General features: G+C 44.1%; 2 protein-coding genes across 5 annotated transcripts; one reads left to right on the forward strand and one right to left on the reverse strand.

The window, feature by feature from the left end:
- Window positions 1-44: 44 nt before the first annotated feature.
- LOC121324995 (kelch-like protein 3) lies at window positions 45-13,845 on the reverse strand. Of its 3 annotated transcripts, none has more exons than XM_041267272.1 (15): window positions 13,414-13,845; window positions 10,906-11,028; window positions 10,545-10,651; window positions 9,804-9,925; window positions 7,457-7,619; window positions 6,820-6,929; window positions 5,289-5,405; window positions 4,767-4,916; window positions 4,088-4,205; window positions 3,713-3,910; window positions 3,397-3,498; window positions 2,851-2,958; window positions 2,398-2,538; window positions 2,067-2,210; window positions 45-1,766 (listed from the first exon to the last, which is right to left on the reverse strand). In XM_041267272.1, the coding sequence occupies exons 1-15, from the start codon at window positions 13,482-13,484 to the stop codon at window positions 1,738-1,740; spliced, it is 1,803 nt and encodes a 600-aa protein (XP_041123206.1). In that variant the 5' UTR covers window positions 13,485-13,845; the 3' UTR covers window positions 45-1,737. The 3 variants fall into 3 exon arrangements, with proteins under 3 accessions (XP_041123206.1, XP_041123207.1, XP_041123205.1); XM_041267273.1 differs by having other exon boundaries at window positions 2,830-2,958; window positions 13,418-13,842; XM_041267271.1 differs by having other exon boundaries at window positions 2,830-2,958; window positions 13,414-13,842.
- A 1,588-nt stretch (window positions 13,846-15,433) lies between these two features.
- LOC121324517 (heterogeneous nuclear ribonucleoprotein A0-like) lies at window positions 15,434-21,421 on the forward strand. 2 transcript variants are annotated; one of them, XM_041266499.1, is made up of 4 exons: window positions 15,434-19,225; window positions 19,728-19,804; window positions 20,066-20,167; window positions 21,047-21,421. In XM_041266499.1, exon 1 carries the CDS (start codon window positions 15,528-15,530, stop codon window positions 16,443-16,445), a length of 918 nt encoding a protein of 305 aa, XP_041122433.1. In that variant the 5' UTR covers window positions 15,434-15,527; the 3' UTR covers window positions 16,446-19,225; window positions 19,728-19,804; window positions 20,066-20,167; window positions 21,047-21,421. The 2 variants fall into 2 exon arrangements, with proteins under 2 accessions (XP_041122433.1, XP_041122432.1); XM_041266498.1 differs by having other exon boundaries at window positions 19,728-20,167.
- Window positions 21,422-23,219: the final 1,798 nt, after the last annotated feature.

A 23,219-nucleotide genomic window follows, 5' to 3' on the forward strand; every position in this document is an offset into this window, starting at 1 on the left:
GATTCTTGCTCCCATTTCTGTCTTGAGAGGTAGAGTGGAAAAAACGTCATAGCCCAGCATTTCAAGTGGTGTTTTTATTAGAATTGTTCTGATTTGATGTTGATTTCAAGACGTGGATTATCATGTTGTTCAATTACTGAAGGAATAATTGTCTAGAACAATGCAATCCTGGTGTGCTTGTGTTCATGTGCAGCTGCTTTCCTTAAAGCTCCTGTTGGGTCTCCTGTCAATCATTCTCCCTCCACACATTGCAGAAGGACTGAAACATTTAAAAGTGCAGGTGAGTTGGTTCATCGCTTTGCATAAAAAATAACCTGCTAACTGAGCCAGGCACATGGCATGAAGACAGTGAGACTGATGAAGAGCCTTTTTATTGCCTAATTAGATCTGCAGATTTCATAACGCAAATGAAGTGTCCCCTCTGAGCAGCTAGATGTCATTCATGTCATTCATTGCTTCCACTTTAATTATGCCACAGCCAGTGGGTTAGATTTTTTTCTTTAATTATAATTTTCTGTGTGAGCAGAGCACTTCAGATGTGATGAAAGCACTGCACATGTAGCAGAATGTACACCCCCAGCATTTCTCAAGCCCTTTTAAAGTGTTCTTGGCTGCTGTGTTAGTAGCCCCCTTTTCTGTCTCTCAATCTGTCACTTATTCCAAGCAACAGAAAAATTATCTCAATTCCTTGTGTTGCGTAATCTCTTTAACATGCTGTCCCTACACTGTGCTTCTGTGTCATGCAGGCTCCAGGGCTGGTGCTTATTAGACAATGGGTTTTATTACACACATTTTACTGTGCAATGTCACACAGTGACATACTCTGTAGAAAAGCAGTGTATAGCTTCCCATTCACTATTAAATTTATACCAGGGCTATGGCTTTTTTAAATCCTGTATCTGAACTGAAGGCAACAGTGACCTACAGCAAGAACACTATTAAGGGTACAAAAAACAGATACAGGAGCCTCCCAGTCATAGTTAAAGGAACTATTTTTAAGTTATAAAATTAGAGCCACGTATTTAGAAAAGAATGTCACACACCATGACAGCTGTTAAAAAGCAGGACTCGTCGTGGGAGGTCTTTCTGTTCAGAGAATGCTCTTAATGGCAAACTGGTCCAATGCATTTTAGTACGAGGGAGTGTACAGTACCACCTTCTATTAAGTGTCACTGGAAGAAGCAGCACTGCTTCAAGAGCTGGCACTGAGACACGCCCCATGTTGTTATTCAAAAATCACACTTTGGCGTACTAGGGTTATAAAAAATAAGAATAATAAAAAGGCAGAGAATTCCAGCTTTCAGGTTTTTTTTTTTTTGTTTTTAGACTTCAGGCAGTACTGAATCGGAATGTACATTGTTTCAGAATGCTATGTACATTGTTCAAAGACCCTTTTTCAATGTTCTTCCGCTCTAGTTTATCAGTCACTGCAAGAGCCATTCACAAAGAAACAGATTGCACACAGGCTCCAGAGATCTGCTCTCAGACCATCAGGCTTTTTCATGTTTGAAATGCCCCAGACTGGAGGCAACACAAGCTGGAAAAAGAGGCAGCTACTTCCCCCTGTACCCACCCTCCACTCTCCCACACAAACAAGTTGGAGGGGTCCTGCTCTGGGGAGGCACCCGTAGTGCCTGATCAGTCCTGGCACTGTTGGTGATGTGTGTGGCTCCATCACCTAGGAAACGATCTTGGTTGCTTTCCCGGCCGAGCTGCCATGCCGACCGGAGTCTCTGGTCATAACGGCTTATCGATGACCGCCACCCCTGGGTTGAAGAGAGGGAGAGGGAAAGAGGTGTGTGTTAAAGTGCAAGCTTCTAAATCGCAGACCTCCCCACATGCTAATTGAAGTTCTCATCTGCGCCTTGCATTTAAAAGTAAGGAGACAGGAGGTCCTTAATAATGCATCCTCTTCCTGCATACATTGGACTGACCTTTAACGAAGTGTCCGAGCAAACTGCTTCCTCACAGCGCCTCTAATTCCTTTCAACTGAAAGCAGTGAATTCAAGACCAGTCTGCTGTGTGACTTAGTGAATTCAAGCCCAGAGTGATTGGCTGCACTCACCTGCGTAGCTCCTCCCATTGCTCATGTTGGTGGGGATGAGGGTCCATTTGTCAATGGCAGGGTTGTAGTACTCCACTGAGGCCAGGTTACACGAGCCATCATCGCCCCCGATTACATACAGCATGCCGTTCACCGCGCACACACCTGGGCAGAGGTGGGAGAGACCAAAATGTTTCAGTTGCTGATAAGTTTCATTTTAATAATAGCATAATAAAGGCATGCATTAATACATGTAATTGTATGTACACTTTTACAGTTGCAGATTTAGTGCAAGTGACCAAATTGTAGCCCAAGCCATTTGTAAACACAAGTACCCAGCCCATGCTCTCACCTGCGTTCCTTCGGCACATGTTCATGTCACACACCTGCCTCCAGGTGTTGCTGTGGGCGTCGTACACCTCCACGCTCTTTCGGACCAGCGGCCCGTCATGTCCCCCCGCGGCGTACAGATGTCCGCTCAGGACCCCCACTCCTGCAGACACAAACACAGCACAGCGCTCACTAAGGTGTGGCCACAAGAGGGCACTCACTAAGAAAAGCTCCTGATGCACAGCAACCCCAACAACACTGGAGTACTGGAAAAGGAGCTGCTGCACTGCACTCAATCCACCAGGGGAACCCTACCCTCCAGAATAGAACTGCAGTGTATCTACAGCAAGCTGAACAGCCGGGTAAACACGCCCAGCACTGTGAAGAATGACTTTCAATGTAAACATAAAAATAAAGCACAACAAACAGAGGCCGCGCCAAGCTGGCTCTGTACCTGCTCCGCTGCGCCGCGTACCCATGTCTGCCACGAAGCTCCAGCGGTTGGAGATGGGGTTGTACTCCTCCACCGTGCTCAGGCACTGTCGCGAGGCGCCATCGTATCCTCCCACAGCGTACAGCTTCCCTGAGAGAGGGACGATGTTACAGCACTTCCACATCTAACCTGACTTACTCAGCTCCATGTCTCTTGACTGCAGCTTAGCTGCTGAGCAACAATACCAAGACCACAAAGAAAAGGCATCTTTCTTAGCCATGCATCAAGCTGTCCCTCACTCAAAACTTTACCAGTAACTAAACTTTCTGGCGTCAGGCCATGCCTCCCCGTTAATATCATCAGTGTCGTTTATGAAAGTGTCATGATCGATATTACTACAGCAATGGCAATAAGACTCCTACTGCATAGCACTATCATCCATTCTAGGTTTCACTAGGAGCTTGAGTAGCCTCAGTGTGTAGGTAATATGCTCAGGTGTGTCTTATTAAACTCCTAGTAAAAGCAGGAATGGATATGTTATTTCCAGCCCTGTTCCAGCCAGGGCTGGTTCTGGTCTGCAGCACTGACCTTCCACCACTCCGACCCCCACGCTGCTCCTCCTTGTGTTCATGGGAGACACAAAGAACCATTCATTCGTCTTGGAGCTGTAGGCTTCCACCGACGACAGCCCTGCGAGACAAACACACACACAAAGAGCATGCATAGTCATTATGAACACATATTCTTCCCTATCTCATTTCATTTTGATCTTTTAACAAAACAGTTCACAGTGAATGACCATTTGATCATCATCTGCATCGTGCAGAGTAGCCCATCTGGCCCTGCACCGTAATACAGATCATATCGTGCCGTCAGCGCATCGCTACACCCCGAGTTGCTGTACCCGTGCTGCCATCGAAGCCCCCCACTGCGTACAGCAGGTCCCCCAGCACAGCGGCCCCCAGCGTGCTGCGTCGCTCCTGCATGCTGGCAATGGAGGTCCACTGGTCCTTTGCTCCGTCATACACGTCCACCGTCCGCACCCGCAGAGAGCCGTTGAAGCCCCCCACTGCGTACACACACCCCGCCATGAACACCACACCTGCAGGGGACATAAGCATAGTGCAGCTAGTCCAGTGTGTGTGCGTGTCTCTGTGTGTGTGTGTGTATACACACTACAATTAAAACTGAGCTTAACAAAATGAGAGAACGATAGAAATGCAGTTATAGCAGCTAAGAGACACATGCTGTTCTGTGCGATTCGTCCAGCAGGGATTACCTGATCTGCACCTCCTGGAGGGGAGCTCAGCCACCTGGTACCAGCGGTCCTCCAGGAAGTCATAACACTCCACACTGCGGATCGCTTTCGGGGCCTGTCCCCCCACCACCATCATCACCTGCAGACACAGGGAGGAGTCAGCTGTGGAGCCACACACAGTAACCCTGGCACTTCATTCAGGCCGGTAAAGAACCTCAGCCAGTACTGTAACCCTCCTTCCATTTATTCTGCTGAAAATGCCTTCTTCAGTTCAGCTATATATCCTAGATTATATTTATTTTATAGATAGATAGATAGATAGATAGATAGATAGATAGTGAGACATGGATTTCCCATCTAACAAGGCAGACAGAGATTCTACTGAGGCCATGAAGCACCAGGCAACTTTCAAGCAACTAGCTGACTGTGGTATTAATAAAGTAATCTTTCACCAGACTCTAAAGAGTGCTAACAGTGTTATAGTACTTCACCCTTTTCCAGTGCATGGTGATTCTTCAAACGTCCCTGTGGTTCATGGGGTGTGTATTGAACTAAAGCAGGTGGGGCCCTGCTTCAGGGGGCTCTGGGGAGCCTGCCCCTGCTCTGGGGAGCCTAACCCTGCTCTGAGGTCTACAGAGAGCCTGCCTCTGCTCTGAGGTCTACAGGGAGCCTGACCCTGCTCCGGCGGGTGTCTGGGTACCTTGGGCAGGCTGACAGGGGTGCGCGGCCGGGTCCTAGGGTTCTTCATGAGGTGCCGCTGGTCGAGTGGGAGCAGGTGGTACTTCATGGCCTCGATCAGGAAGTCCTTGCAAGTGTTGTTGTTCTTGATGAAGGCCTCCTCCTCCACCGTCTGTTAGGAGAGGGGGGGAGCAGGTCAGGGAACAATCATTCATTCATTCATTCATTTACTCACCCCATCCACACAGACCCTGCACAGGGGAGCTATCATTCATTCATTCACCCAGTCCATACAGACCCTGTACAGGGGAGCTATCATTCATTCATTCACCCAGTCCATACAGACCCTGTACAGGGGAGCTATCATTCATTCATTCACCCTGTCCAAACAGACCCTGCACAGGGGAGCTATCATTCATTCATTCACCCCGTCCAAACAGACCCTGCACAGGGGGGTTGGGATTTGAATCATCAACACACTTTACCATTGACTGGATTTCCTAACAACGTGCAGTAAACTGTGGCTGGGCTGTGCCCCCCTTACCTGTACCAGGTAGTCCCTGGGCAGAAGGGGCAGCCGGACATGCTCCATCAGCTGGGGCATGTGCTCCAGACGTGACTCCTCCTCGTACTTTATCCACGCAAGCACGGCTTCAAACACCTGCCAGAGCACAGGGGGTTAACACGTGGTTAACATACACACCAGCAGTGCATCTGTAGTACACCAGCACTCTGACTACTAGTGCATCACCAACATCTGCACAGCTTAATAAATTAAATAAATAAAATGCTTAAACTTGGAGCCTGTTCTGAAGTTTGCAAACTCTGACTAGCACCTTGTAAAGAAAGCCCTTATTAAATATCATGAGAGTTGAAGTATCAGGCTTGGACTCAAGCCTAGCTCCTGACTCAATGTGACCTTGCCATTCATCTCTCAGTGCAGGTGCACAGCGCTTCCTCATAAATATTAATATAGGAGCTATTTCTGGGGGAGGAGGAGCAGGGGTAGCATGGCACAGTATTCATGCACACGAGTTTACAAAAACTAGAAAGCAACAGCTGCAGATCTAGACAAGACTGGCATTCTCCCCCCACCAGACCCAGAGCCAGCAGTGATTACAAGAGAGGGAGCAGTCTTGCAGGAGGGAGTCTCGTCTCAATTCACTATGCTCTCCAGGAAGGGAATCCCAAAGTGATTTCTGACACACAACGTGTGAATAAAAACATCCACACAAACGTGGATTGTGTTCAAAATGATAATGCTGCACCACAAACAAGAAAGGAGAAATGCAGCGTGCTCCCTGTAAACACTGCACTGTCTTGTGGAACTCTTTAACTCACGCAAACCCCATGCTCCAAGTGTGTGCTCGAGGGATCAAACCTCAATCACACCCCTGCGCTGCTCAGTTACAGGCAGCATGCAGAGAAGTGTTGTGCTGTGATTCCACTGGGCATAACTGCAACAAGTGTATAGGTTTTTATGAATCCCTATCAGATCCCTGAATCAGGTGGAATTACAGAATTAACTGTTTCCTTTCATTTGTTATTTGTTACTTTTTGTTTTGTGCTTAGCCAATGGCTTACTGCAGGAGCCAATCAGAGCAATATCACAACAGAGAGCTGGAGCCCTTTGATAAGAATCAACTAGAGTCACCGAAGCAGAAAAGGCACAGGAAGGGCTTGTTAAACACGGGGCAGGGGGCATGTGCATGGAGGCTGGGTGCCAGCGATTTATAGCATTGAGGAAAAGGTTAAGTGTTGTCCTTTCAGAGCCCATTTCAGCTGCTAATAAAACAGGGAGCAGCTAGCACTCCCTGCAGCCTCCACAGCACAGCAGATCAGAGAGCCCACAGATGACCTTCACTCAGAGGCAGAGGCGGGGTGCTGGGACTCAGGGCTGAACCATGCACGGACCTGCTCCACATCACGAGTCAAGGGTAATCTTACTGAAACTGCGTCAGGAAAACTGCTTTGCATTCAGCAAACTTGTCTGTGTTCTCAGGAAACACACTGGCCTGTATTTTCCACTGTGGGCAAATATCAGTCAAACAGCCTGTACCTGCCCAGTCTCTTACCTTCTCCTCGGACGAGACAGTGAGCTTGTCGCTGGAGATCAAGCTGCACACTTGCTGCAGGCTCAAGCTCAGGTACTCCTCTCCCAGCATCACCTCCGGAAAGTGCTGTTCTGTTCAACACAACAACCTAGTCAGACACGGGGGCACAGCACAGCGCCGGGGCAAACACACACTCTGCACTATATCTGCAGCCTGGGCATGTACACTGCTCAAAATGCATTATGCAGGGACAGAAATAAGACTCTCGTTGCATAGCAGTTTGATCCATTCCTAGTTTTACTCCGAGTTTAACAACACACACCTGTGCTTGTTAGTGACACACTGTGGCTAATCAAGCTTGTAAGTAAAACCTGGAATAGGTGAAACTGCTTTGCAATAGGAGTCTTATTCCCATCCCTGATCATCAGAGAGTTTCAGAACCATGCAACGCAATGTGGCTCTGCCGGGTTCAAGTTTATGGATACCTTAAACACTACTATTCACTGTATTGTGCAACACTGCTAGTCACTGTATTGTGCAACACTGCTAGTCACTGTATTGTGCAACACTGCTAGTCACTGTATTGTGCAACACTGCTAGTCATTGTATTCCCAATACTATGAGGAGCCGGATCAGTGTGGATGCTCAGGTGGCTCACCTGCGTAGGCGTTGGCCTGGCTCTGTAGCTCCGTGCAGGTGTGCAGGTCTGCGAAGGCGCGGATTCCCAGGCAGTTTGAGGGGTGCAGCTGAGACTGCAGGAACTCACAGCACACCTGCCTCACATCCATGAGCTGCAGCAGACTGGCAGCAGGTAGCAGCACCTGGGAGGAGAGACGAGTGAGAGAGAGAGAGATAGAGAGCTCTACCCCAGTGTATTCTCACTGGGGGTCTGGAACACGGGCACACTGCTTTAATGGTTACAGCGCATATTCAACCGTGATACAAAGGATGTGCTTCACTGGTTCATACACAACACATTCATGTTCAAACAAAAACACTGGCTAAAAACTGCCAAGGAGCAATATATCTTTCACTTGGATATTCTTAGAAAAAATGATTGTCAGCAGCTCCAAACTGTGCCCAAAATCCCCTTCCTACCAGCTTCAGCAAGATTGCTTTCTAAAAACTATCACAAAACTAGACAAAGGGCTTCATTATTCCAAACAGTAAGCATGTGCTGATTAAGCAGCCTGTAGCTAATTATTAGCAATGTCCTGATTTTTAAGTACTGCAATTACAGTTATAACACAAAAAACACTAATAGCAACTTGCTAACGTGTTGTTTCTGCTTGTTTCACTAACAGGTCACAGGGGTTGAACAGCAAGCGTGTCAAAATGCAACCCTGATGTAAGACACATTTGCACAAAAAAAACATTAAGGCAAGAACGAAGCTGTTTGCCCTGATGCAGGGGCAGGAGCACTCGTTAACACAGCTATTATTAAAACAAAACATTCCTCAGACCTCCTCTGCTGTGTGTTAACAACTGAGCCGCCTATCCAAGGCCATAAAAAAACATGAGAACGCAACCAACTGAACAGAGGACAGCATTCACACTCCAGGCAAGAGCTGTACTGTAGGTAACACGTATTCATTCAAACTCTCTGGTTGTGATTGAAGGTCAGCGCTCCCACTGTAAATAGTTCAAGAGCAGCCCGTTGGAAACGCCAGCTCCCCGCTCCGAGCAGAGTTAACCAGGGGCCAGGACTCAAACCCACTACCTTCACATTGAGCCACTGCCAGCTCCCCACACTGAGCACAGTTAACCAGGGGCCAGGACTTAAATCCACTACCTTCACACGTAAGTGCACACTGAGCCACTGCTTCTAACTGCTGCCTGCAGCAGACGAGCACTGTGGGAAATGTAGTCCCCTGCTGTTCTGTAGCACAGAAGAGAAGAGAAATTAGCATAATGTGCAACTCTGGAAAGAAAACTACAACTTCTGCCTAAACCTCAAAGCCTGTTGAGAGAGTAATATTCTACTAATAGTATATCATTTATTAACTAGATAGGATTTTTTGTTTTGTTTTGTTTTTAAGAAACAGTAACACAAAGATGTGTTATTCGCCTTGGTATTATGCCCTCAGACTACAAAACAGACTGAAGTTAACCAGCAGCTCCCTCTCCTTCTCCCTCGAGTTGCTAGCGCCAGGCTCCTCAGCCTGCGATGTCCCAGCCGGCTGCCGTTGAGTGTACATGTTTTTCTACAAGCCTCATCAAAACAAGCTTGTCAAAAACACAGAGAGGATATCCCTCTGCACAGACCTAGCTTCCTGTTGCAACAACAAGAGGAAATGCCCTGCCTGTTAATGGGGCGGCAGTCCGTGCTCAGCAGGGCAATCAGGCTCCCAAGAACCTGACTGGGAGGAGGGCAGGGGGTTTAAAGCTATAGTCCCTCAATCGTTTTGCAGTACAATACAATTCCTCCCAGTCTGTGTACTGTGCACTCCACTGTATTACACACACACAGACCTTGTGAATGACTAGTTTGTTTACATTTCTCCTGTTGCTTCCTCTTTGTCTTCTGGTTATCCTGTCGCTCAGCGAACTCAGCAGGATCAATAAAACATGCTGTGAGTGAACAGTGCAAAAGCTACTCTCATAGTAAGAAGTGAAATCTAAAAATGAAACCTAAAGTGGTGTTTTAACTTGAACTTTTTGAACTGCACTACACTACACATGTGCAGGTCACTGCTTGCAGCAACAATCACATGTGTAGAAGACTCAGTTTGTTCAGCTGTTGTCAGCATGCGTGTCATTATAGCGTGACCCGGACCGAAGGCCAGTTCAGACCAGCGGGGTCCAGACTGGCAGGGGGACACAAGGTCAGGAGTCCTCCAGGTAGTCCTCCAGGTATTAACACCTGCATGGAGGTTTAAATGGATCACTTGAGTAATTGAGTGCGCAGGTGGAACTCCAGGACTGTGACTGTGCACCCCTGCTCTGCTGTAGTCACGATGCACTCTCTATAGAGTGTCAGGATGTTCGGAGCGGTGCTCAGTTACCTGGACGTTCTCCTCAGTGACCTCGATCTCGGCAGTGTAAACGTAGTCCACCAGCTTGGTCAGGGTCTGCCCGTCCACGTCCTTAATCTCCACCCTCTTCGCTTTGCTCTCGCTCATGTCCCCTGTGCGCACGCACATACAGAAACACACACACTTCATTAAGACTTTATAATGGGACCCCCTTTACGATGGTTATTTCTGGTCTCATTTTATTGCGTGGGCAATCTTCTGGTCCTCCACTTGTTGGTGTACATAAACAAATTCATGATATTCAAAATAGGATGCTCTGGTTAAACAGCTGCATCTCAGGGTCAAGGAACTGCGCCAGAACCCGGCCGTTTCACAGGGCTGTCTATCAGCCTGCAGCCTAATACGTGGAATTCATCTCTGCATGCAAAAGGTGTACAGTTTCAATAAAAAAATAGAAAAGCTGTTCCCACCATTTCCATGGCAACACCACTGCATTTGCACCGCTGGGCTGGGTGCCTGTGCTGCTTGTGCACAAAGACTGGAGAAGATACCAGCTTGCCGAACATACACAGCGAGATAACAAGATAACAAGATCCATTTGCCCCATCACAATTCCCCCTGGCTGCTGCGTTGCTAGTTCCACTCGTGTGAACAGCTTACTCGAGGTCTGTGCTAGTTAAACAGCCCGATCAGTGCAAGGCTCCAGCGCGGCTACAAACTTTCTTTAGAAGCCTGTTTCACGGAGCGGGATCAGTACCCTGCTGGCTGTACCTGTGAACATGGCGCAGAAGTAGGGGCTGCAGGCAGCCAGCACGATGCGATGAGCCCAGATCTCAACATCCTCCGCCACCAGCGTCACGTCACACAGCATCTTCTTACTGCAGAGACAAGGCTTCAGTTACTTCAGCTCCTCAATGTTCAAACTTAAGGATCAAGGAAAAGACATATTGGCTGTGAAATTAATGGGAGCACACTGTATCCTTGCTTGCTGCTATGTAAACACTTAAAGCTAACATCTACCTCTGACCTGCATGTTATTACAGATGGGTCTCGTTTCACAGGCTTTGAGATGGCTTTGCTGTGAAAGGTGCTATAAAGAATTTGATTGCTGACTGACTGAAACATTGGTCACCTCCTCAGCTCGTTCATCACCCGGAAGGCTTTCTTGGTGTGGGAGTGATTGACAGCGACACTCCCAGGCTCCTGCCCATCCTCCTCGGCATCCAGGGGAGGCTGCGGGCTGGACTTTCGACTCCTGGGTGAGGGAGCGGGACAGGAAGGAGAGAGGCCGGTCATCACTATAGCGCACAGCAGCTGGGAATATACTGTAGCAGGTGGTCAGTGCAGCGCTAGCCTGTACAAGCAGCAGTACTGCCAGTTAGTTTAGCTTAAAATGAAAAGCAGAGTTTTTTACATACATATCCAACTCCAAACCAGTGTCTCATGCCCAAACTAGCATTCAATGAAACATGATTTAAATGCTGAAGCTGTTCTGTTGCCATAGAAACTGACAGCTGTGAGGATGGTCGCTAGAAGCATCCAATTAGCTACATGCTTGAGAGAAAAAAGAAGAGATTGAAAAAGAAGAGGAGAGAGGAGGATGAGGAGAAAGGGAAGGGGGAGAGATGGGATATGTGCACATCTCAGCTGTCTGCCAAGTGCCTTCCTTTATTTTAGAAGCATGTTCATGGTATAACCGATCTTGCCACAAACAACCGGATACAGATTTGCCACATCTGTGATACAACTTTTCAAGTCAAGTATTTGGCAGCAAGGCGACATTACACTGATGAAGGCATTAGACGGAACACTACTACTGTAAATGACTTAGTTTCTTTTGCATTCTACCTAGTAATCTACAAATGAGGGTTCAGATTTTACACAGCATTATTATCTGACTATACCCAATGAAATACATGTACAGATTGACACCATCACTTCGATGCCTTGTCTCCGAGTAATTGTTCACAAAACTATTTGATGTATTTAATTTTTTAACAGGTCTGTGCTAAAAATGCACCCATATCAGCACATGGATGGGAATAAGACTCCTGCTGGATAGCAATTTCAGCTATTCCAGGTTTTACTGCGAGCTTGATTAGCCCCAGGGTATAGGTAACAAGCTCAGGTATTACACTCATAGTGAAACCAGGAACAGCTCAGACTGCGATGCAATGGGAGCTTTCCTTCTACTCTTTCTAGCATGCAGCCTCCTAACGTGTGATCTGGAGAGGGGAGAACGTGACACTGCAGAATGAGAAGTTCACTTTCCTTTCCCCTTGCATCATGTGGCTTGTTTAGCGAACATGTTTAACTGTGCGGGTGGTCCGGCACAGAGTCATGTGGGCTTTCTTTTCTAAGTTTCTAATGAAGTGAGTTGCATGAATGCGCGCATGCCCTGAGGGTACGGTACATCTACAGTACAGTGAAACCCTTGTTTACGCAATGGAAAAATTACAATCCTGGGTGTACCTGGACAGCACGCGTACTGCATGTGCATTTTGTAAATGTACATTTTATTAAGTTTTTATGTCAGACATGTATGCCCACCAGAGGGGCATACCGATAAAATTATAGGTAGACAGACGTTGGTTTATTAATAACCCAATCACACACGTTCTCTTACCACTGTTATGAAGTGCTGTGTGCTTGGGCTTAGATCCCTAGCAGAACAGTATTCTTGCAGAGCAATGTGCAGCCGAGGAGCATGCGCTACTCTGTTTCACTCATGAATAAACCCACACATTCAATCATGCCACAGGGATAGTAACAGGGCTCCTACTGCACAGCACTTTCACCCATTCCTGGTTTTACTGCAAGCTTGATTAGACAGTGTGTCTAGGTAACAAGCTCAGGTGTGTCTTATTAAACTCATAGTAAAACCAGGAATGGACAACTGCTATGTAATGGGAGTCTTATCCCTGACGTAATATGTTCAGTTTGTATCCTGCTAAATACTGAAGATATGGCGAATATTGTATTGACATTTTTATAGAACAAGTCGTGGATAACTGTTAGGAGGTGTGCACTTGACCATTACTCTAAGAGGTATTATTCATTAAACAGAAATATGACAGACTGCAATACTGTAGGCTGTATGTAGTACTGTACAGTAGGCCATCGCAAGCTTGATGTGAAATCAGCTGCCTTAACCGTTTCTTTAAGGTGTCCATTGTAATTTAGTTTTCATAAATCATAATAGTAACATTAAAAACTATGACTAGCGAATACCGTGCACACACACCGTCACAGCGTCTGACAATTGCACCAGCAAGAGATAAACACACGAAAACATAACAGTGACAAATTTCATCAATTCAACTCATTTCCACTTGGTAGGTTGTGGGAGGTTGCGAACCGGGTTTTTTTTTTTCTTTCATATTTGCTGTCAGTGCCTTGCAGTAACAGCGACTAGTATATTACAACAGCCAGACAGGGCTGTGGTTTTACACCTGCCAGTTGCATGATTTTGCAAAAAGCAAATACAAAAAAAAAACAAGAACGGAATCTGCGCCGTGCAGTAGAGGACTGGAAATAGTGAACAGATTGCTACTCGCATCTCTCACCCTGCTTACCTCAATTAATTGGTTAGTAACACGCTTATCTAAACATGGGGCGGGGGGGTAAGATATGTCCGTACTCACGCTTCTTCATCGTCCATGGTTCCGTTTCTAGCGCAAAAGATCCACACCCGGTCCGGCAGTGTTCCATGTACCCCCGGCTGTTTCCCTCACGGTGCCATTAATATATTACTAATACGGGTTGAGCTTCAGTAGCAGTCTTGGAAATCAGCGTTGTTTAAAAAAAAAAAAAAAACAAGTGATTGCAAACTGATACACGCTCTTCTTTCTTTCTCCCCTTCTCTCTCTCTACATTGTACTAGCACGCAATAGACTGAGCTAACAGAATCTCTTTCTGACATCCCTCTTCTTTCCCAGGTCTCCCTGCTCCACAGCCTACCCGCCCTCCTTTTTTTCTCCAGTAATTTTGTTGCTGCGTTGCCTGGTAACGACACGCCTGCTGTTATTACGGGCATCACACGACAAGTCCTCAGCACATTTATTACACAGCGCAGCATAGCATTCTTATACCACCAGATTCGCGTCTAGTAAAATGCAACGAGAAAGCAAATAGTTATGGATTGATTTCATGTTTAGGCAAGAAACGCTTCTCTCTCCAGGAGCTGCAGTGACAGGCACAGTGAAAGGCATACGTAGGGCAATACTGAGATAAACTTGCGCACGGTTTTAAACCCAAACACGTTGTGTTTTTCTGTTTATGGCTAGTGAGTGGCGTATTGATAAAACAATGGTAAAATGGCTAATAAGTCATTCATTCTGGTGCACTTAAGGTGAACATAAGCTTTGCTATAGTAACTGCGCCACGACAACCTTGCACCCTCAGTCCCCCATGCGAATGCATGGGTTTGCATGTGTCGCGGTGACTCTCTTAGTAAGTAGACTTCGGCGCATGTACTCTGAGAAAGAAACTGTGCGGGACTCTGTCCATTAGAGGGTTCAGTTTAGTTATTTGCGATTAATTTTGTTCTGGAGGCAGATCTGCCCCGCAGGCAGAATAACACATCTCCAATCTGATTGGTATACCATGGAAAGGAGGCGGGGTTTTGCTGCAAAAACATTTCTCCAAATAATTGGTTCACATGTGGAGGCGTTTTTTTGTTTTTTTTTTTGACTTGGCTGCTGAAAGAAGCCACTGATTTGGATAGAGTTGTTCATTTATGTTATATCAACTTACAAACCTTTCGATTTAGAAAGCTTTGTAAGAGCTGTTCCTTAAAAAACAGCTTTCAATACCATCTATCCACCCTCCCTCACAAGAGTTTAAAACAGCTTTCAATACCATGTTCTTAGTTTTACAGTGCCCTTGCATTATGTATGACATTCACTAGTCTGTCCTAAATTAAAGTATCTGTCGCAAAAGCAGCTGGAACTGTAGAGCAGCTGGTAACACCGACTTGTACCCGAACAAAGACTCAGGAACGAATTGTAACTCAGTAAAATAAAATGTTTTCCAAATCCAAACAGGAACAATGTAAACGATATAGAAGAAAATAACGTGCTGCTCAGATCTGTTAATAATCAGCCACACTTGCTAAAAATATAAGTTCTGAAACACGTTTCTGAATCCTTTGCTAAGTTACCTCGGTTAGTTTTCAAGATAAACTGCTGATGTTCCGCTACCAATGCAAAACACACTGCAAACCGACTAGTTAAAGCTCGTATTTCATTGCCACAAGACTTCACGCACCAATATATACAAATATAAAAACAAAAATCATGTGCCTCAACTACTAATTAAAATTTCCTAATCAGTTTAATTATGGGGTCCATTTTTTATGAGTAAATTAAAACATGATATTAATACAACTGCGTTTTATTGATCATATAGACAAAAAATATGACATCTAAAGTGTTTTCATTCGCGCATGCTTTTATTTTAACTTTGTAACACAAAAGTTAACAAAAAATAGTGTAAATATTACTATTTATTTATTTTTATTTATTTTTTTGCATTAATATAGAAGATCGGGAGACTGTACTAAGCCTGCGAAAAATAACGACTAATAAACAGCTTTGCGGAAATGGCGGGAGGAGGGGGGAGGTGCTGGGCGTCAGGTTTCTGACGTCCTGAGAAGGCGGCCATTTATAGAAAAGCAAAGATCGCTTTAAGTTCCACAGCGTTGCTTTCTTTAAGAACAAGCGCAAAAAAAAAAAAAAAAAAAAAAAAAGAAAAATGGAGAACCAGCTTTGCAAGCTCTTTGTCGGCGGCTTGAACGTCCAGACAACAGATGACGGCCTTCGCCAGCATTTCGAGCAGTACGGGGAGCTGACCGACTGCGTTGTTGTCCAAAACCAGCAGCTCAAGCGCTCCCGTTGCTTCGGGTTTGTGACCTACTCGACTGCGGAGGAGGCTGATGCAGCAATGGCGGGTAGGCCTCATGTTGTAGACGGCAACAACGTGGAGCTGAAGAGAGCCGTGGCCCGGGAAGACGCCGGCAAACCCGAGGCCCTTGCCAAGGTGAAGAAAATCTTCATCGGTGGTTTGAAAGAGGGCGTGGAGGACGAACACCTAGCAAACTACTTTTCCCAGTTCGGTACACTGGAGAAAGCCGAAGTGATCACCGACAAGCAGACGGGCAAGAAGCGCGGCTTCGGCTTTGTGTACTTTGAAGACAACGACTCTGCTGACAAGGCCGTGGTGCTCAAGTACCACACCATCAACGGGCACAAAGTGGAGGTGAAGAAGGCCCTCTCCAAGCAGGAGATGCAGGCCGGCGGCGGCAGGGGGAGAGGAGGGCGCGGAAGAGGACAAAATAGCTACGGCGGTGGCAGGGGAGGTGGCGGGTACAACAGCTATGGCGGCGGCTACGGGGGCAATGATGGCGGCTATGGCGGTGGCTACGGGAGCGGTGGCGGCTATGGAAGCAGCGGCGGATACGGGGGCAGTGGCGGCTACGGAGGAGGATACGGAGACCAGATGGGCGGCTATGGCAACGGAAACGGGTACAATGACTTTGGCAGCAACTACGGCCAGCAGTCCTCCGGCTACGGGGCGATGAAAGGGGGTAACTACTCCTCCGGCAGAAGCAGCGCACCATACTCCAGAGGTGGCGGCGGCTACGGCAGGGGGGGCTATGGAGGCTCCTACTAAAGCGAGGCCTGCGTCGCTCCCGCTGCGTGGCTACACAAAGAGCGGCTCCATCACCTAGCCGGTAAGAAATTTATGATCCTATTGGATTCCCCAAAAACAGAACTCAGAACAGTACCACTGTACATTGAAATATCTGGCAAAATTATGGACGCTGAACCCCAGCCTTATCATTAAGAAAGGAGACCTCACAATTCCATGCTGGTTCAAAAAAGGTAATAAAATCCTTACCGGCAAAACAGACAGACTTAACTTAAATGGCCACATCTAACTGTTGCAGTACCAGTTTAAAACCAGTTTAGATTGCACGTGTTTTTATTTAACTTCTTTTTTTATTTCTTGTAAACGACCCAGAGTCTGTTACAAACTTATCTGGACTAGGTAAAAACATATGGTCTTGTTCTGTATTCATTATATATAAATATGAGATTCCATACTTGGAGCAAATAGCACGGATCTTGTCCAGTGTAGTTAGATATGTCTGTATATATCTAGTTCTCCCCCACCCACCCACACCCGCCACCCCTTTATTTTTTTTTTTTATTTTTTTTTAAACAAACGTACTGTAATTTTAAGCATAAATTAGCGTTGTGGCATTTTTCCCCTCTAGTCCTAGGATTCGCTGGGTCAAATGCAGTGAACGTGAAAATGTAATCCAATAGTACCTTCCAGAGATGGGGGAGGGGTACATTAGGAGTCTTCAGAAATGCATTTAAGAATGTCTGATTTCAAATTCACCTCGATCTTTAGAACTGGCACTGCCAGGATTGTTGCTGGAATGTGGTAATGTATGGTAACTTGGTTTCACTTCACGTCTAAATGTTGCAGCCGCCTATATATATTTTGTTGATATGCAGTACTTAACTTGCATTTGTCATTTACTATATGCTAAAGTAACATTGTTATTGCTGTGAATATAGATAGTTGTTTTTTTTGCAGGAGCTTCATACAGAAGCGCAATTCGCTAGATTTCATTGTTTTTAATTTCAGAACCTGTAGGAGCTCAGTGTACCTTAGCAAGCATGTTCACTGCAGTTGACCAGAAGCGTGTTTTAAATTTTCCAGCGGGGTATTTTTGGGGGAGGGCAATGGAGTAAAAGGAATTCTGAAATAAGAGCATGGAAACCATTCGGCTACAAGTGATATCTGGAGCAACTGGTATTTTGGAAGAAGGGGGTGGGAGCGAGGGAGTGTAGTCTTCAGCTAGTGAAGAAATAAAGCTGTGTTTTGAGGCATTGTATGTGGTTAAGTTTTTTTGCAGATAATCTTTACACCCCATAAAAAAATTCAAACGAGATGTTCTGGAGGAGTGGTCGCTTTAGAAGACAACAAGTTTATTGTCATGCCTTCCATTGTGTGATACACCTGGTGCACGTTTTAACCTCTTAGCATTGTTAAGTACTGGTATACAATTGTATGTTTCTCTTCACATTTTCTTTTTTATTAAATAAAGCAAAAAAAAAAAAAAAAACAGGTTATCTTACTTTATGCTGTATTTAGTACCCAACACGACTTAAATCAACCAGCTTAGGAAACATAAGAGGTAAGGCCCCTATGATCCTTTACACGTTTTTTTGCAACAATTTCATTTTTACCTTTTTGATGTGTGGACTGACCATTTTATTTTGTGGTCTTCAAATGGTAGCCTACATTCTGCTCCCCAGATTCTCGAATATGAAGAGGGGGATCTCCCCCACCCACCCCGAAGACCATTATGGAGACTTCACACCTAGTACCACCCCACCCTCCCCCATACTACCAAGGGTGTAAATTAATACATTGGTATCCAAACCGTTTTTCTAGTTCCCTCAAAACAAGGGAAATAGCTTCCAACATTGAATAGCTCAACCAATCCTGTAGTATTTCAAAATAAAGGTTTCTGTGACCTGTTTTGACAGCAGGTTAAATATTTTTTGTAACATGACTATACAGAGTTTAAAACTTCCAATTTGCCAAACCAGTCCGTGGTCAGGGCTTCAGGGTGGATCTTCATTCCCTATATTCTGGAATGCCTGCAGTTGTTCCGTCTGAAGAGCTGATGTAACTATAGGTGAAGTGTAATATGGGTGCTATATATATATATAAACATTTCAAACTTATTTAGGAATACACATGATTATAAAGTTTTGGTTTATCCAATATTTATGTACAAATTTTTATTTATAATCTTAATATTTTAAATCTTATTTTTTATCATGCAGGTTTGGTCTTGCATAATTTAGTTTTCACACTAGGAAAAAATATAAATAATCGACCTGTGAAGTTGAAGTACCTTTTAAAACTATTTACAACTTTGTGCTGTCTGTCCCATAGCTGAATAAAAATGCATTCAAACTTGCAAATCCTGTTTAAAAATGGGGGTCTGGCTGCTTCGGACTTGCCCTATAAGGATGGAGCAAGCACCAGTAGCAACTATAATATCCAATTTCATAAGTATAAAAAATGTCAAGTGTGTGTTTTCATTTATGCGGAGTGGCTTGAACTGGTCACACAGCAATTTAATTGTTTTTTTTGATGCTCAATATTTTAATAGGGTGTTCAGCTGGTGTCTATGTAGGCTTGAGTAAACTACATAGGATGCCTTCTCGTGGAGGAGTGGTTGGCTTGTTCTAAGGGTTCTGATTATTTCTGATTCCTATATTCAGGTATTCATTTTGTAATCCTGGTACCTCACAAATAGCTGTAGACGTTTGTTTATACGGGGACCCTGTTCAGTACCCGGGTTCGACATTGTGATAGGACTCTGAAAAGTTTCTCATTAGGATCACAACCTGCAATACTAGGTATGTAAAATAAACTATCTATCTTCACATCCATGTTTATTTGCACCATGTTTGAGCCTCAGTTGGTTCTGTGCTGTAGTAACTTTCCCGTTACTACCAGCTCTATTGTTCGAGACTAGGACCGAACAGATACCTATGGGAGAATGGGGGACTCAAGTTTGGGGGTATGGGACGGGTGCAGAAGGCTGTTTTGGGGCGTGACCCTATTCTAAAGTCCTAAACTATGAATAAGATATTTTGGTTATGGAGGCAGTTTTTATATATATATATATATATATATATTATATATATATTATATTTAAATGAATGTACCCTGTACTATATGTATAGGTAATTCATTGCATTAAAAACAATTGGAGCCTGAAACTCAATTTGCCGTGGTAGCCTCTTCCTGCCGTGTTTGATAGTTGTTTGACGTGTGTGTGTTTTATTTATTTGAACTGTACTAGATTTATATTGCCATTCTTTATGTAAGCAACATTTTGTAGCCTTTATTTTTCAGTATAGTTACTGAAACCGCACAGAAGTGTTTGCAGGGGATGTAACCATATTGTGCAAGGATAAGCGAGCAGAAGCAAGGTTTGTGACTTCTCACGCATTACTTTACCTAAGTTTGCCATGACGTTTGATTTCAATAGGGTATGTTTTATAAAGAAGCTAACAAAATATTGTCAATCAACTTGCTTCTGCATTTTACCCTATGTGGGTCAAGTTGTTAAAATTAAATTCTGGCTAGTGTTATGTGCTGAGAAACATTTTATTAAGTAGCATGTTTTATTAAACATGATGCCCATTTAAACTGTTAGTTTGGAGTCTAAGATTTGTTATTTTTGTCTCCAGACAGCACTCAGTGATTGGATGGTAATCCCTTGACAGATGAGCTCAGGCCCAGGTCCAGAGTCATTAGAGGAAAGACTGTACACACAGGATTCACTTGTTCGGGTAAGCACACTCTTGTCAGGCTGAATTATTAGTTATATTTTTGTGTTTTCTATGCTTTGAGTCATTAATATTGTTTCACAACGCTAAAGAATCCATAAAATGTGTTGCGCTTATTGATTAAATAAACCCACACTGACCATAGGATATTTTCATACAAAAACAAATACAGATTTAGGTCCCCGTAGCATTGTTTGTGCACTGTGCCCCTGGTTTCAAGTAAATCTAATGACCCCCCCCTTATCCAGTTAGACTTTTTTTAAAAGGACTACTGGCTAATCAGTTGCATTGTAAAATACAAAAACCCATAGAAAAGATTGTCTGAGTGGCTGGCAGGTTTGAGGTGTGTGTGGTTATCTTGTGATACCTGCGCAGCTCTGTATTTTCATGCACAAAGGTAGAGGTTAAAGTACTGGGTCTTCACAACACAACTACATGCAGAGCTTTTCAGATGACCCACCCAGCACTGCTTTAGACTTGAATGCTGTGTTATTTGATTTTGTTTTGTGCCTGACTTTTGGTGTCACACTTGCATATGTAACAGATAGCCTGTTCTTTATGTAGTCTTTATTTTCAGAATTTGGGGTTGTAGGAGGCACCTTTTTTGTTTTGTACTACTAGCAAATTCTTCTACAATTTCAGCATGGAATGAAGCTAACATAGTTACTATTGCAGCTGGTATGGTGACACAAAACCTCACAAAATGGGTCAAGTAACTTGCCCCAAGGTCACAAGGGAAGTTAGAGATACACCATGCCTCATAAGAAATATCCTAGCTCTTTGCTGTAAAATGGCTGCGCTCAGCTGTTTTAAGTATTTGTACATGTATTAATGCATGTTTGTTTGGCACGTGCTCTTGCTTACAAACCTTTTTATTTACAGCGTCAGCGGTTGGTCTTCGTATACCGTCACTCCCTGAAGTGGGCTGAGGTTGGTCTCCATGGGCCTGGAGTGCATCTTTACCCAGCGATTCTCAACACCATGGAACGCCGTCCTTAAAGACTTGGCTCGGGTTCAGCACAGGAGTTCAGATCATTGTTAAACTGAGTGTACCAACTGGTCCTGGATTATAACTGTGTCGTGTACAGCACTTTGGGAAGCTTTAGTATTGCATTGTGAATTAATTAAAATGTATTTTGAAGTAGTTTTCTAATGTTGTTGGCGGTTTCCAAAAGCTAAGAAACCAGAGTGTAGTTTGCAATGACTGAATGAATTTTAAAAATATTAAATTAAACTTAATTTATTTAAACTTAAAAATTGTTGGTAGTTTTCTTTGGGATAATGCTACAAAACAAGTACATTTGAATGAATGCAGCTCCTGATCTGACATTGTGTACTTTTGGGGGAATTTGCACACCTGAAAAGTTATTGAATTCTTGAAATATTGCACCATTTTTATATATTCATCCCCTAACACAGTTTATGTGAAACTACCCCTGTAGAAAGCAGCAAATAGCACTGGTTATAACAGACCTTAAGTGTGATTGATTTAAAAAAGAAACATTTACAGCCACCTGGCATACTTTGATACTGTTTTTCTACCTTTCAGTCAACAATTGGCTTCTTTGTGTTTGTCAGCAGAGGTACACCTTCACGCTTCTGTAGAAAGGTGATAAGTATGCACAGATTTGTACTCCTTTTTGCCAACTGAGGAAGACTGGAGAGGAATGGGGGGGCAGTTTGTGAGAGATCGCAACTGTGAATGGCTTGTCTGTTGTGCTAATGTGAACAATGACTTACCTGAGTATCACCAGCCTGTAATTAAATCACTGAAATGCAATAGGCAGTTCCAGCCACACACACGCTGCGCACACACACATTTAATCAACCCTAGTAAATTTAAGTTGTACAAATAAAATGAAAAATATAATGGAACATTAGTCTGAATTATTGCGATCCAATTTAGCTATGGTAGCTCTAGGATAAACTCCCCAGACATTGCTTCTGGGCTTCAGCATTTGTGAAATATCAGTAACAATTCTGTAATCTTCATAAGGACCATGGCTCCGTGTACACGAATCTCAATGGAACAAATGCATTGTGTTTTAAGTGAACTTAAGAAATATACTAATGTGTACAGTGGTATTTTTGCATGTAAATTTGACACCAACACTATCTAGTGTATGCTTATACGTAACTAATTGCGCTTTATATATGGTCAGTCATTTCAATACCATCTCCTTGATTGAAACACAGTTCATTGTTTATTCCCTGTCTGTTACATCCAGTCCTGTGTTTAAAAAACTTTCCTGTTGACCTACAATGCCCTTCATCACACAGGTCAGGAGTACCTCCTCAACCTGCTGAATTGCTATGTCCCTGCCCGCAAGCTGAGGTCCTCCAACTCTTGCCTGCTTATTATCCCCAAGCAAAAGTGCACCACACTTGGAGAACGCTTGTTTAGCTTCATAGCTCCAACTCTTTGGACCTCTCCCAGCTTTGGTGTGTGATGCTCTCTCTGTTGCTCGCTTTAAATCAACTCTCAAGACCCACCTGTTCTCTTTTGTTTTCCATGCTCTTTAAGCCTTATATCTGCTATTAGCTGCTGTGTGCTACTATTTCTGTTGGTCAACTCTAGCATTAAGAGAGTTGAGCAACATGTAATAAAAAAAACAAAACATACATTCCATTTCAGAGTGCAACAAACTTCCGAATGTGACCTCACAGCATTGTCTACTGTAGATCACAAATATGTTTACCCCTCAGCATTGTCTACTGTAGATCACAAATATGTTTACCCCTCAGCATTGTCTACTGTAGATCACAAATATGTTTACCCCTCAGCATTGTCTACTGTGGATCACAAATACTTTTTACCCCACAGCATTGTCTACTGTGGGGGCACAAATATTTGTTCAAACTCCAAGAACTACATTGCTGTTATTAATACATATTGAAAATGCTTTTAATAGAAGTTTCCTAAACCAGCATAGGATGGTGGTAGAAAAACATATTTGATGTATACAAAAATGCAAAACAGCTGACCATATTTTGGTCTTTGGCTATAATTTATAGTAAAAAAAAAAAAAAAGATTTTATAGCCAAGTAAGATTTG

The sequence above is a fragment of the Polyodon spathula genome, chromosome 12, assembly GCF_017654505.1.
Source record: "Polyodon spathula isolate WHYD16114869_AA chromosome 12, ASM1765450v1, whole genome shotgun sequence".
NCBI lineage: Eukaryota > Metazoa > Chordata > Actinopteri > Acipenseriformes > Polyodontidae > Polyodon > Polyodon spathula.

Excerpts from the sequence above, each read along its gene's own strand:
- LOC121324995 (XM_041267271.1), bottom strand. The coding sequence starts at position 13,484 with ATGGAACACTGCCGGACCGGGTGTGGATCTTTTGCGCTAGAAACGGAA. Across the intron at positions 3,911-4,087 it reads CTCCAGGAGGTGCAGATCAG|GTGTGGTGTTCATGGCGGGG; the intron begins GTAATCCCTGCT and ends TGTCCCCTGCAG. Across the intron at positions 2,211-2,397 it reads CATGTGCCGAAGGAACGCAG|GTGTGTGCGCGGTGAACGGC; the intron begins GTGAGAGCATGG and ends ACCTCTGCCCAG.
- LOC121324517 (XM_041266498.1), top strand. The coding sequence starts at position 15,528 with ATGGAGAACCAGCTTTGCAAGCTCTTTGTCGGCGGCTTGAACGTCCAG.